This window comes from Diceros bicornis, chromosome 12, assembly GCF_020826845.1.
Source record: "Diceros bicornis minor isolate mBicDic1 chromosome 12, mDicBic1.mat.cur, whole genome shotgun sequence".
NCBI classification, from domain to species: Eukaryota; Metazoa; Chordata; class Mammalia; order Perissodactyla; family Rhinocerotidae; genus Diceros; species Diceros bicornis.
The window spans coordinates 61,081,749-61,095,667 of NC_080751.1; the positions used below are offsets into that span (position 1 = coordinate 61,081,749).

The 13,919-nt window shown below is 36.6% G+C and overlaps 1 protein-coding gene across 5 annotated transcripts in view; it reads left to right on the forward strand.

Moving 5' to 3' along the window:
* The first annotated feature begins 642 nt into the window (after positions 1–642).
* LDAH (lipid droplet associated hydrolase) overlaps positions 643–13,919 on the forward strand; it is a 102,144-nt gene continuing 88,867 nt past the window's right edge. For 4 of the 5 annotated variants that reach the window (XM_058551726.1, XM_058551728.1, XM_058551731.1 and 1 more), the window contains exon 1: positions 643–719. In XM_058551726.1, coding sequence (XP_058407709.1) covers positions 689–719 — 31 coding nt within the window. In that variant the 5' untranslated portion in view covers positions 643–688. Of the gene's footprint in view, positions 720–10,030; positions 10,188–13,919 lie in introns of all 5 variants that reach the window. The other variant, XM_058551727.1, reaches the window with a different exon arrangement.

A 13,919-nucleotide genomic window follows, 5' to 3' on the forward strand; every position in this document is an offset into this window, starting at 1 on the left:
ACGTTGAATACAAAAGGATCAAGGGTTCTTTTCTACGTGTTGGGTGAGATTCCTGATTCACCGGTCTACTTGTCTGCTTCTGCCCCTGGCTACAAAATCATGTCATATTCACTACTGCATTTCTGGACAGATATATACTGATCACCTACTATGTGCCAGGTGCCCAGGATGCAGCGGTTCACAAGATGAATACGACCTTTGTCTTCACGGAGTTGGGGTGTGGTAAGTTCGAAATACCTCTGGAATAGACATTTTCAGCATTTTGCTCAAGTGCAGAGTAGCAGAGGCTGGCCATATTAACGCTAATAAACAAGGTCAACTGAGACTCAACTTTCCTGTGTTTGTGGAGAACGGAAGGGAAGGGATGCAACCAGTAAGGGAGGAAGGGGAAAATGGGCAGAGGAAAAGAAAGGGGGAGAAAAGGAGAAGGGGGAAGGGAAGCCGGAAGTATATCAAGGATGACTGAAATAAGAAGCGGATGAAATTCAAATAAAAGGGAAAAAGAAGTTCCAGCACAGCTACACCCTCCCAACGATCTCCCTGGATCCGGACCACAGGCCCCAAACCAGGGTCAAGAATCTTCCAATCCCCGGGACGCCGTGCGGCCCAAAGGCGCGGTCACGCGGCGCGGCGCTCTGACGTCAGAGGGGTGGGACTTCCGGACCCGGTGACACCTCCCGGGACCGTGATGGTAGAGCCGCTTCCTTCTAGGCGGGCAGGTGAGATAACTGTCCGCCGCCCTCGGGGTAGGGCTATGGGAGCCGGAGCCCTTCTTCTCCCTGGCTGCTCGCAAAGCCCGTGATGCCTCTGGCCAGACAGCCCGCAGGGGCGTAGACAACAGTGCTGCGACCGCGCGGTGGTTCGGAGCCACTGTGGCGGGGGGTTGGCGGGGGTGGCCTTGGGCTGCTGGCCCAGCGATCGCTCCTCTGGGGGCGGGAACGTACCGTTGGTACTGCTACGTGCAGCGCGCCTGAGGGGGGGTTCTTATAGCGGCCCCCTTAAGGAACAGGGACCAGGACGTTGGGCATCTGGCCGGGAAGAAGTGACTAGGAGGGGCCCAAGTCTGGACCGGGGACTCCAGAGATCCGAGTTTTTGTACTGAGCTTCTAGCTCTGGGCAAGTCACTGTCTTCCGTCAGTGCGTCTGTTTTCCTACTTGTCCATCAGCAGGGTCATTAAGGGCTTTTTTTTGGTTTGGACTCAGCTTTCTCAGCAGGATCAGTCTCGCTCCCCCTGCCTCTCCCTCCCCATGCCTCTCCCAGTTTGTTACAGCCAGGTACCCTTGAGAATTGACTCTTGGGCCGGTCTCTGAACTTGAAACTCCTCTAACCACACGTTTGAGGTTCAGCAGTAGTTGCTTTAATATCCCCAATGGAGCCAAAGTCAAAACGGAGCTTGCTCCCGTGAATTTAGAGTGCAGCGTGTTGAGGAAACCATTGAGGCTTCTTGTGGCCCCTACCACTTGCTGTGCATCTTGGTGTTTTATGGAGGTAGTCTGTGCCTCCATGTTTCTCATATGTAAAATGGAGTACATTCGTATCCACACGGTAAGGTTGTTTTTATTAACTGAAGTCATTCGTATAGCACTTAGAACAGTGCATTACACATAATAAGCACTCAATAAACGTCAACTATTCTAGAATGACCCCACTTCACAGCTTGCTTAATGTTCTTTGCATCTAGTCTTCACACTGCTTTTCATTCACTCTTTAAGCCTTAATTGTAAACTCTGACCCTTGGGTTTTTCATTTTTCTATACAAGACAGGATGCTGATTGGGACACTTTATTCCTTGATTCACTAATTCATTTCTTCCTTCACAAGTAATTACTGGACACCTGCTTTGTGTCTAGTATGCCAAACACTGGAAGAGATTATAGTCTAACATCTGAACCCATAGGTATTAGCTATTTTGGTTCAAAGAGCAAATCCCTCTGGTGAAAGAGATAGATGTAATGAAAAGAAACCCAGAAAAGTTAGAAAAATCTCTAGAATCTTTATTTATGAAGGTTTTTTTTCAACTTCTTTCTGAAACGATAAGTAGGAATGTCTCTGTTGGATTTTTCCCCAACTAAAGTGAAGGCCTCCCGACATTCTAAGGCCCTTCTCCCAGCCTGTAGGATTCTAGGGAACAATCAAGGAGCACCTCTAAAATTGGTGTTATGATAACTTAGACCTTCAGGCTGGGTGACTTTCTCTTTCTTAAAAGATTCATCCTCTTTCAGCATTTTCTCATTTGTAGTATTGCTATAATATTTTAGAATTAAGTGCTAATTCTGAAATCTACTTTCTTAAGTATACTTCAACCAAAGGAAAATTAGTATGTTATTTTTAATGAGTATATTTAATGTGTAAGTAGGGTAGTTTGTACAAATTTGTGAAATTCTTGGCTTTAACTGATGTCTAGAAGCTGAAAGCTGCTTTCTGGCACGTTAAAAAAAACATTTTGTTTGTATGATTACAGTAAAGTTTGATGTAATAGTTGGCTTAAAACCAGCAAAGGAATTATGAAAAAAACTATTTTGCCTTTTTCAAATAGAGATAATTCTGCAGGTTCATCATCAATGTAGTATGTGCTTTAGCTTTGATATTTCCTCGGTGATGGTGATGGATTTTATATTCATCATATAAACTTCCTCTTCTGACCGAGTTGCACAGGTTTGAGAAGAATCTCACCAGAGGTTAGTATGTAGTCATTAAAATAGCAAAATTACACAAAATGTAAAAGTTGTAAAATTGGTGGTCTCCTGACCACTTATCAAGCAGGAGCAAGAGACTGTTGCACACAATCTTGGTGTAATGTGCATCATACTCATTCCTACTCTGACTTGCTCCTACAATATTATGCTATTTATTCTTTGGATTCTATAGTATTGCATAAAATTGGAATAATATGTGCCTGGGAAATATTGGAGTAGGAGTCAAAAGACTAAAGAATTGATTTTGCCATTTAAAAGCCCTATAACCTTGGACAAATAATGTAAAAACCTTTGACCTTCAATTTCTTATTTGATTGATTGTACCGTGTACTTTGCAGGTGTTGTTAAGGTCAGATACGAAGAATGAGAATGTACTTCACAAGTGAAATAACTACAGAAAAAGAAGGCAGTTTTGTTGCAATTGTCAAGTCAGGATATAAAAATTGATTACTTCCTTTAATATATTATACTGAAGAAAGAAGAGATGAATATCAATTTAATACAGACGGTCGCTAATTTATGATGTCAGCTTACAATCTTTCTACTTGATGATGATGCGAAAGCAAAATACATTCAGTAGAACCCATACTTCGAATTTCGCTCTTTTCCCGGGCTAGCAATATGTAGTACGATCCTCTCTCGTGTTGCTGGGCAGCAGCGTCAAGCTGCTGCTCCCAGTCAGTCACGTGGTCACAAGGGTAAACGACCAATAAGCTCACAACCAATCTGTACCCATACAGTCATCCTGTTTTTCACTTTCAATACAATATTCAATAAATTACATGAGATATTCAACGCTAATTTTATTATAAAATAGGCTTTGTGTTAGATGATTTTGCCCAACTGTAAGTGTTCTGAGCACATTTAAGGTAGACTAGGCTAACTGTGATATTCAGTAGATTAGGTTTATTAAATGCATTTTCAACTTAACGACATAGTCAACTTACAGTAGGTTTATTGGGAACCTTTGACCTCGATTGTAAGTGGAGGAAGATCTGTATTTAGAGCAGACTGTAAAAAAGTTTCTGTTTATGCATCTGTGTTATATGTTAACTTACAGCTGTACATTTTGAAGCTTACATGTGGCTATGTGGTAAGATTCCCAGTTTTTCTCTTTCGTTCAACTTATACCAATTGTAGTTAGATAAATATTATACCAATTGTAGTTAGATAAATACATGTCTAATTAGAGTTTAAAAAAACTTTTTTATTTTGAAATAATTGTAGATTCACAGGAAATTGCAAGAAAAAAAAACAAAAAGTACCAGGAGGTCCCCGTGTACCTAACCTCCCCCAGTGGTAACATCTTGCATAGCTATAGTACCATTTTAAAACCAGGAAATTGACGTTGATATGAGCTACAGAGTTTATTGAGATTTCACCAGTTTTACAAGCACTTGTTTGTGTGTATACAGGTCTACAGCTTCATATAACCACCACTATAATCAAGATACAGGACTGTTCCATCACCACAGGGTTTCCTCATGCTGCCCGTTTATAGCCATAGCCATCTCCTCCCACCCCAGTCCGTAGCCCCTGGCAACCGCTAATCTGTTCTCTATCTCTATAATTTTGTCTATTTCAAGAATGTAGTCTAAATATAATCATATAGTATGTAACTCTTTGAGATTGACTTTCTTCACTCAGGTAATTCCTTTGAAATCCATCTAAATTATGGAGTATGTCTATAGTTTGTTCCTTTTTATTGCTGAATAGTGTTCTGTGGTATGGCTGTACCACAGTTTGTTTAACCATTCACTTGTTGAAGGACATTGGGTTGTGTCCAGTTAGGGGCTATTACAAATAGAACTGCTATGAACCTTTGTATGAAGGTTTTTGTGTGAACATGTTTTTATTTCTCTGGGATAAATGCCCAAGAGTACGATTGCTGGGTAATATGGTGTATATTTAGTTAATTCATAAGATCATATGTGTTTTCTTCTTTAGCATCTTGATATGGTGGATTACAATGATTGATTTTCAAATGTTGAACATACTTGGAATAGGTCCCACTTGATTGTGGTATATAATTCTTTTATACATTGCTGCATACTGTTTGCCAATATTTTGTTAAGGTATACATATGAGAGGTATTGGTGTGTAGTTTTCTTTTTTGGTACTGTCTGTGTCTGGTTTTGGCATTAGGGTAATAGTATTCTGTAGGGTCTTCAGTGATAACTCCTATTTCATTCCTGGTATTAGTAATTTGTGTCTTCTTTTTGTCTTTTTCAGTGGAGGTTTATTGACTTTATTGCTCTTTTTCAAAGAACTAGCTTTTTATTTAATTGATTTTTCTGTATTTTCAATTTTATTGATTTTTTTCCTCTGATATTTATCATTTTATTCATTCTGCTTGCTTTAAGTTTATTTTGCTCTTCCTTTTCTAGTTTCTTCATTATTGATTTGGGACCTTTTCTCATTTCCAATGTTAGCATGTAGTGCTATCAATTTCCCTCTCAGCATTTCTTTCATTGCATCTCACAAATTTTGATATATTGTATTTTCATTGTCATTGAGTTCTGTGTATTCTTAAAATTTCCTTTGAAACTTCCTCTTTGACCCATGCATTGCTTAGAAGTGTGTTTTTTAGTTTCCGGGTATTTGGAGATTTGCCTGTTGTCTTTCTGCTATTGATTTCTAGCTTTATCCTATAATGGTCAGAAGACGTAAGCTGTATAATTTTAATTCTGTTAAATTTACATTTGCTTTATGACCCAGGATATGATGTATCTTGGTGAATGTTCGGTGGGCGCTTGAATGTGTATTCTGCTGTTGTTGGATGTCAGTTACATCCTGTTGGTTGATGGTGGTGTTCATTTCTTCCATACATTGTTGATTGTCTGTCTAGTAGTTCTTTTCATTGCTGAGAGTTTCTAACTGTAATTGTGGATTTTTCTGTTTCTCCTTTCAGCTCTGTTGGTGTTTGCTTCCTGTATTTTGAATGTCTGTTGTTCAGTGCCTTATATGTTTAGGATGTCTTCTTGGTGGATTAATCCTTTTATCATTATGAAATGTCTCTCTTTGTCCAGTAATTTTGTTTTCTCTGAAGTCTACTTTATCAGATAGGAATATAGCCAGTTTTTTATATATATTTGAATATCAATTAAATATTGAATAGTATATTGATTAAAAAATCAATAAAATTGAAAATCTTTTGTAAACAAAAGATAGTTGGGTCATGTTTCTTTTCAAATCCATTCTACCAATCTCTGCCTTTTGACTGGTATAATTTGACTATTTATATTTAACATAATTATTGATGCGTTAGGACTTAATTCAGCCATTTTATTATTTGTTCTCTGTTTATTTCCTCTGTTATCATTTTTCTGTTTCTCTTTTCTTCCCTTCTGGTAGGTTACTTGAATGTTTTTTAGAATCCCATTTGACTTATTTATAGTGTTTTTGAGTGTATCACTCAGTATACTTCTTTTTAGTGGTTGCCCTAGGTATAACAATTACACACATGTACATAGTATACACGCATAACCTCACACAGCCTACTTGTGTTGACATTTTACTACCTCAAGTGAAGTGCAGAAACCTTACTTACATTTAGGTACTTTTACCCTCTCCATTTTTAAATATAATTGTTATATCCCCTCTACATACATTGAGCACCACATCAAATGATGCTGTAACTTTTGCTTCAACCATCAACTATGATTTAAGAAACTCTTGAGAAGAAAGATAGTCCATTATATTTACCACTGCTTTTACCCTTTCCATTGTTCTTCCTTTTCTGAAGTTAAATCTTATTCACGTATTCCTTTCTGTTTAGAGAACTTCCTAAGGATAAGTCTGTTAGTGACAGATTCCTTTAGTTTTTCTTCATCTGCGTATATCTTTATTTCTCCGTCATTCTTGAAGGATAGTTTTGTCTGATATGGAATTTGGGATTGACAGTTATTTTCCTTCAGCAGTTGAAAAATGTGCCACCTTTTCCTGGCATCCCTTGTTTAAAAAACCTGCTGACATTGAAATTATTGTTCCCCCGTAGGTAATATGTCATTTCTCTCTGGCTGCTTTTAAGATTTTTTTCTTTGTTTTTAGTTTTCTGAAGTTTGACTATGATGTGTTTTGTGTTTCTTTGGTTTTATCCTATTTGGGATTAACTCAGCCTCTTGAATCTGTAGGTTTATGTCTTTTGCCAAATTAGAGAAATTTTCATCCATTATTTTTTTAAATATTTTTCAGGCCCACAGTCTTTCTCCTATTTCTCTGGGACTCTGATTATACGAATATTAGATCATTTGTTATTTTCCTACAAGTCCCTGAGATTCTGCTCATTTTTTTTTTTTTTAGTCTGTTTTCTTCTTGTTCAGGTTGAGTAAATTCTATTGATACGTGTTCAAGTTCATGATCCTATTCTGTCAGTTCAACTCTACTGTTGAGCCCATCCAGCAAGTTTTTAAAATTTATTATCTTTTCAATTCTATAATTACATTTGGTTCCTACTTTTTGAAAAGCATTTCATTTTATCCTTCAAGAAGAGCTACTTTGAATATCCATGTAATTTTGGGGCAAAAAATAATGATAGCTTTAGATTATTTGTGTGTATAAACTAGTCATCTTACTTAAGATTTTAAACCTTCTCTGCAAAGTTATCTGTGTAATTAGCAGAAGCAAAAAGGTGTAAATTTTCTCCCTTTGTTCCAGGCAATTGCTTGTTGGAAAATCTAATAAAAGAGAAACGGGGAAGGAAATGAACAAGGGATTTTAGGCCTTGTTAAATGGCAAATTGTATAATCTTACTAGCAGGTGGAGTGGGAATTTTGAAACTCTAGAAAAAAGAAACCAGGAATCAAAAATTAAATGAAAAATTTACATTTGTTCATTAAAATTTTAAAGGAGTTTTGTGATACAGTTCCAGATTCATAAAGCTCCCTCCTTTCCCCCTTTTTCCCTTGGATAACACTGATGATTTTAAGTAGAACAGGTAACTTTCAGTGGCTATGCTTGAGATTTAGGTAATATTGACCCTTGATTTTATCACTTTGATTTCTAGCCTTACCAAATAATTAAAAATTAACCATGGACCCAATTGCCAGATTCACTGACAGTATAGCATTGTGGTTAAGAAGCTCTTTCCCAGTAAGTATGAAAATTTAGTATAGGAAAGAGATTGTATTTTAATTCAATGGGGAAAAGATGGTTTCTTTATTAAATGGTATTAGCACAAGTAGCTATCTATTGAAAGAAAACCAAGTTGGATCCTTATATAGGTGGATTAAAGATTTACGTGTAAAAAATTAAAATAAACATCTAGAAAGCTATATGTAAAATATAGGAGCTTAGAAAAGAGTTAGGGTCAAGCCCCGTGCCTTAGCAGTTAAGTGTGCGCACTCTGCTACTGGCGGCCCAGGTTCGGATCCCGGGCACGCATGCGCACTGATGCACCGCTTGTCCAGCCATGCTGAGGTGGCGTCCCACATACAGCAACTAGAAGGGTGTGCAACTATGACATACAACTATCTACTGGGGCTTTGGGGAGAAAAAGGAGGGAAAAAGGAGGAGGGTTGGCAATAGATCTTAGCTCAGGGCTGGTCTTCCTCAGCAAAAAGAGGAGAATTGGCATGGATGTTAGCTCAGGGCTGATCTTCCTCACCAAAAAAAAAAAAAAAAAGAGTTAATAGCAGTATGCAAAGTTCTCTTACAAACCAATGAGAAAAAGATAAATAACCCACTTGGAACCTGGGCAAAAGATATGAATAGACAATTCACAGAAAAGAAAGTCCAAAAGGCCAGCAAACATGAAAAGATGTTCAAATACACTGGTAGTCAGAGAAATGCAAATTAAAGAGTGAGATATTTTATACCCTAAGACTTCAAGAATTAAAAATAATGGTACTACTTATTGTTGATAGGATTGTAGGGGGAAAGATACTTTCCTAGATTGCTAGAGGAAATGTGATTCTTATACTCTTTTTGGAAAGCAATCTGGCAACACTTATTAAAATTCAACCGAGGGCCGGCCCCGTGGCTTAGCGGTTAAGTGCGCGCGCTCCACTGCTGGCGGCCCAGGTTCGGATCCCGGGCACGCACGGACGCACCGCTTCTCCGGCCATGCTGAGGCCGAGTCCCACATACAGCAACTAGAAGGATGTGCAACTATGACATACAACTATCTACTGGGGCTTTGGGGGAAAAAATAAATAAATAAAATTATAAAAAAAAAAAAAAATTCAACCGAGTAATTCCACACTTGGGAGTCTGGCCATTAGAAACAAAAGAACTGGTATAGGTGGATATATGTAAGAACATGGGGATTTAAGAGTACTTATTGCAACATTGTTCCAGAACACGAGGAACTAGTTGAGTGCCTGTCAGCAGGGAGATGATCATATGAATTATGGTGTATCCACATTATAGAACCATTAAAAATAATGAAATAGAGTTATACTATTTGACTTGGTAGGATTTTCATGTGTTATTAAGTTTGAAAGCAAAATGCATAGATTTGTGTATAATGTGCTCCTATTTATCAAACACTGACAACTCATATTTATTAAAATGTATGTGAATGCTAATATATATTTGTGTGTGATTATAGAAGAATATGGAAGACTTTATATTGAGTAAATATAACTTTAGGAGTGTCATTCATGGAGGTGAGAAGGCGAGGTAGAGATGAGGATGCAAAAGATTAAAAAATAATTGACCATTTAAAAAAATCCCAGCACATATCTCATTTATCCATTTAAATGAAATTATATATGTATATATATAAGTAAAACTTTTTAAACAAATAACATGAGCTCTGGAGTCGTTCAGACATCTGGGTTCAAATTCTGGCTCTACCACATTCCAACTTACTAATTGTGTGACCTTAGGCAAATTCTTTAATGTCTTTCAGGCAGTTTTCTCCTCACATGTTTTATTTGGGTAGAGGGAGGAAATAATAGTACCCATCTCATAGGATTCTTATCAGGATTAAGTGATATAATATTTATATAAAGCATTTAGCACAGTGCTCTGGTTTATAGAAAGTACTCTTAAAATGTGAGTTTTTACTGTTGCTTCAGTTCTCTCACTCTTTGACATTTATATATTTTAAAAATTTCATTACCAGCCCCTAACTTTCTTGAAACATTCTCCTGTGGCTTACATGACTTTATCTTAATGCATGCCATTTCTAATTGTTCCTTTTCATTCTTTTGCTGGCTTCTTTTTTTCTTGCCTATGGATATTCTCCCCAAATACAATAGGAGCTGTCAAAGAAGCTTTTGAGTTAGGTGACTGGGAAAATAATGGTGCTCTATAGGGCAACAGAGAAGTCAGGATGTAGGGTTGGTAGGGTTGATTTTTGAAATAAGATGGTTTTTATTTTTGACAGGTAAAGTTTGACACATCAATGAGGCATCCAGATGAAAATGACAGCAGCATCCGTCATCGGATATATGACTAAAGATACTTTCAGACAACTCCTACCCCCAGTGAACATATCACACCTAGCTGTTGAGTCTTCTCACCTAAGGCCCCAGACATTACAGGTTAGAGATAGGCTATCCTTGCTGTGCCCTTTCTCAATTCCTGACCCACAGAATCCATGAATGTAATAAAATGGTTGTTTTAAGCCACTAAGTTTTGGGGTAGTATGTTATGCAGCAGGAATAACTGGAACACCCTTATAATATATATAATCTTGTTGTTTGTGAATAATAACAATGTTTTTCTTCCTATCCAATTCACATACATTTCTTTCTTTTCTGTGTCTTATTGCATTGGCTAGGACCTCAAGTACAATGTAGAAGTGTTGATAGCAGACTTCTTTGTCTTGATCTCAAACTCAGAGGGTCTTTCAGTATTTCACCCTTAGTAAAATGTTTACTGTATGTTTTTTTTTTAATAGATACTTATATTTCATAAAAGAAGATTCTTCTATTTCTCCTTTTTTAAGAATTTTTTCATGACTCTGTATTGGATTTTATCAAATGTATTTTGTGTATTGGTTGAAGTGATTATATGGTTTTTTTTGTTTATTCTGTCAGTGTGGTAAATTGCTTACATTTTGAATGTTTAAACAACCTTGCATTTCTGATATATACACAATTTGGTTGTTGTGTATAACCCTGTTATATATCACTGGATTTTTCTGCTAATATTTTGAGTAGAGTTTTTGCATCTATGTTCATGAGAGAAGTTGGCCCATAGTTTTCCTTTCTTTTAATGTCCTTGTCAGTTATTGATATCAAGGCTTGCTGGCCTCATGAAATGAGTTGGTAAGTGGTCCCTCTTTTTCTATTCTCTGGCCAACTCTGTAAGATTGGTATTATTTCTTCCTTAAGTGTTGACACTCATCTGGACCAGGAATTATGGATTTAGTGTCCATAGTAGATAGAGGACTGTCAAGTTTTTTCTAGCTTCTTTGTGTTTATTTGTCTTGGAATTTGCCTGCATCAAATGTATTGGCATAAAGTTCTTCATAGTATTCTTTTATTATCTTTTTAATGTCCGTAGAAGCTGGGGTGATATCCTCTTTTCATTTCTGATATTGGTTATTTGTGCCCTTTTTCTTGATGAGTCTTCTCAAGGGTGTATTTATTTATAGGCTTTTCAAAGAACAAACTTTTGGCTTTGTTAATACTCTGAAATGTAAACTTTTTTCCTATCCCATTAATTTCTATTCTTTATTATTTTCTTTTTTCTATTTTCTTTATTTGGATTCATTTAGTTTTTCTAAGATAGGTAGTTTTTCTTTAAGATATGTAGTTAGATCCTTGATTTCCAGACTTTTTTTCTAATATTTTGGAAAATATTTTAGAAAGCATTTTTAGACTAAATTTTCCTGCAGTCATGCCTTTGTCTGCATCCCATACATTTTGATACATCATATTTTCATTATTTAGTTCATTATTATTTCTAAATTGCATTGTGATTTCTTCTTTCACTCATCAGTTATTTAGAAGTGCATTGCTTAATTTCCAAAAATTTGGGGATTTTCTTATTATTTTTGTTATTTATTTTTAGCTTGATTCCACTGTGGTTGTAGAACATACTCTATATTATTTCAGTTCTTTGAAATTTGTTGAGAGTTACTTTCTGGCCCAGTATATGGTCACTTTTGGTAAATGTTTCAGGTGCAGTTGAAGAGGATGTGCATTTTGCAGTTATTTGCAAAAGAGTTCTATGTACAGGTTTCCCCCACTATCCGAAAGTTTGCTTTACACCACTTCGCTTTAGTGCCTGTTTAGTACCTACATTAATACCTATTTTTACTAACTGAAAGCAGTCCAAAGAAGATTTTCACTTTTACCAAAAAAAAAAGGCAGAAAGCAAAAATAGCTTTCAGCATTTCTTTTACAGCCAGCCATTATTAGGAGGCAGCAGTCATCCCAAGCAGAGAAGGTGACACTGCCAAGCTCCTTCTCTGGGAGCTACACTCAGCATCTCAGCATCAATCCGCCATAGCTTTTGAACCATGTCTGTGAGCATCTGTGCTTCATCTCCAGTTATTTTTTTTTGGTTTTGTGAGGAAGATCAGCCCTGAGCTAACAACCATGCCAATCCTCCTCTTTTTGCTGAGGAAGACCAGCCCTGAGCTAACATCTATTGCCAATCCTCCTCCTTTTTTTTCCCCCTTTTTTCTGCCCAAAGCCCCAGCAGATAGTTGTATGTCATAGTTGCACATCCTTCTAGTTGCCCTATGTGGGATGCCGCCTCAACATGGCCCGACAAGTGGTGCGTTGGTGCACGCCTGGGATCCGAACCCTGGGCTGCCAGTAGCGGAGGGCGCGCACATAACCGCAAAGCCACAGGGCCGGCCCCATCTCCAGTTATTTTGGTTGGTTATCTTTTGGCTTTGGGAATGCTTAAAAATTTTTCCCATATAAATTAATGATAATTGCTTGTGCTTATGCCATTTCAGCTTATGAAGCTTTCATAGGAATGCTCTACTTTCGAATAGCAGGGGAAACCTATATGTCAAGTATGTTAACATGAATATTAATTGTTATTCAAATCTTCTATATTTTTGTTGATTTTTTTTCCTTTGCTTGTTCTATCAGATACTAAGAGGTGTGTTAGAATCTTCCACTATGATTGTGGTTTTATCTGTTTCTCCTTTTACTTCTGTGAATTTTTAATTTATATCTTCGGAGGCTAAAATATTAGGTATATGCTCATTTAGAATTGTTATGGTCTCCTGGTAGATTGACTTTTTATCATAATGAAATGTCCCTGTTTATCTCTCACATACTTCCTACTTTAAAGTTTACTTTTTTTTTTTTTTTTTTTTTGGTGAACAAGACTGGCCCTGAGCTAACATCTGTTGCCAATCTCCTCTTTTTGCTTGAGGAAGATTGTCCCTGAGCTAACATCTGTGCCAGTCTTCCTCTATTTTGTATGTGGGATGCCACCACAGCATGACTTTTATGAGCAGTGTGTAGATGGGAACCTGTGAACCCTGGGCCACCAAAGCAGAGTGCGCACACTTAACCACTACGCCACCAGACTGGCCTCTAAAGTTTACTTTTAAAATCTGATTTTAGTATAGCCACACAATGTTTCCTTTGATTAGTATTTGTGTGGTATATTATTTTCCATCCTTTTGCTTTTTATTCCTTATGTATCCTTATTCTTAATGTGTATCTTTTATAAGTAGCATATGGTTACTTATTTTATTTTTATCCAATCTGATCATCTTTGCCTTTATCTAATTAGAATAATTAGTCTATTTACATTTAACTTATTACTGATATATTTGAGTTTAAATATATTATTTTCTCTTTATTTTTTATTTGTTATACCTATTCTCTATTCTCTGCTTTCTTCTTATTTTTATATTAATTTTATTTTCTATTTCCTCTTTTATTAATTTATTACACATTCTTGTACCATTTTTTTAATGATTACTGATTTTTTGAACTTTTTTTTTTCAATATTTGCTCTAGCTTTTCAAATTGTTTTCAATGGAAGCTTGTTTTGAAACAAGCTACACTTCCTTGCTAAAGCAGGATCAAACTTAATTTGAATGTACATTTTAAAGTGGAAAAAAAAAAACCCTCTAATTTGAAACAACTCCCAGACTCGTCTCTGTTATATACCAAACACTTAATATACAGAGATAACCAGCATGTTAATATTTGCTAGTAGGCTAATTAAAAAAAAAAAACAAAACAGAACTTGAAATAAAGCTTCCACTGCCATTTTTGTGTGTATTTATACTTTTTATATTGTGTTTTGATAACAGTTACAAATTTTGTATCTCTTCCCTGGGCGTTTAT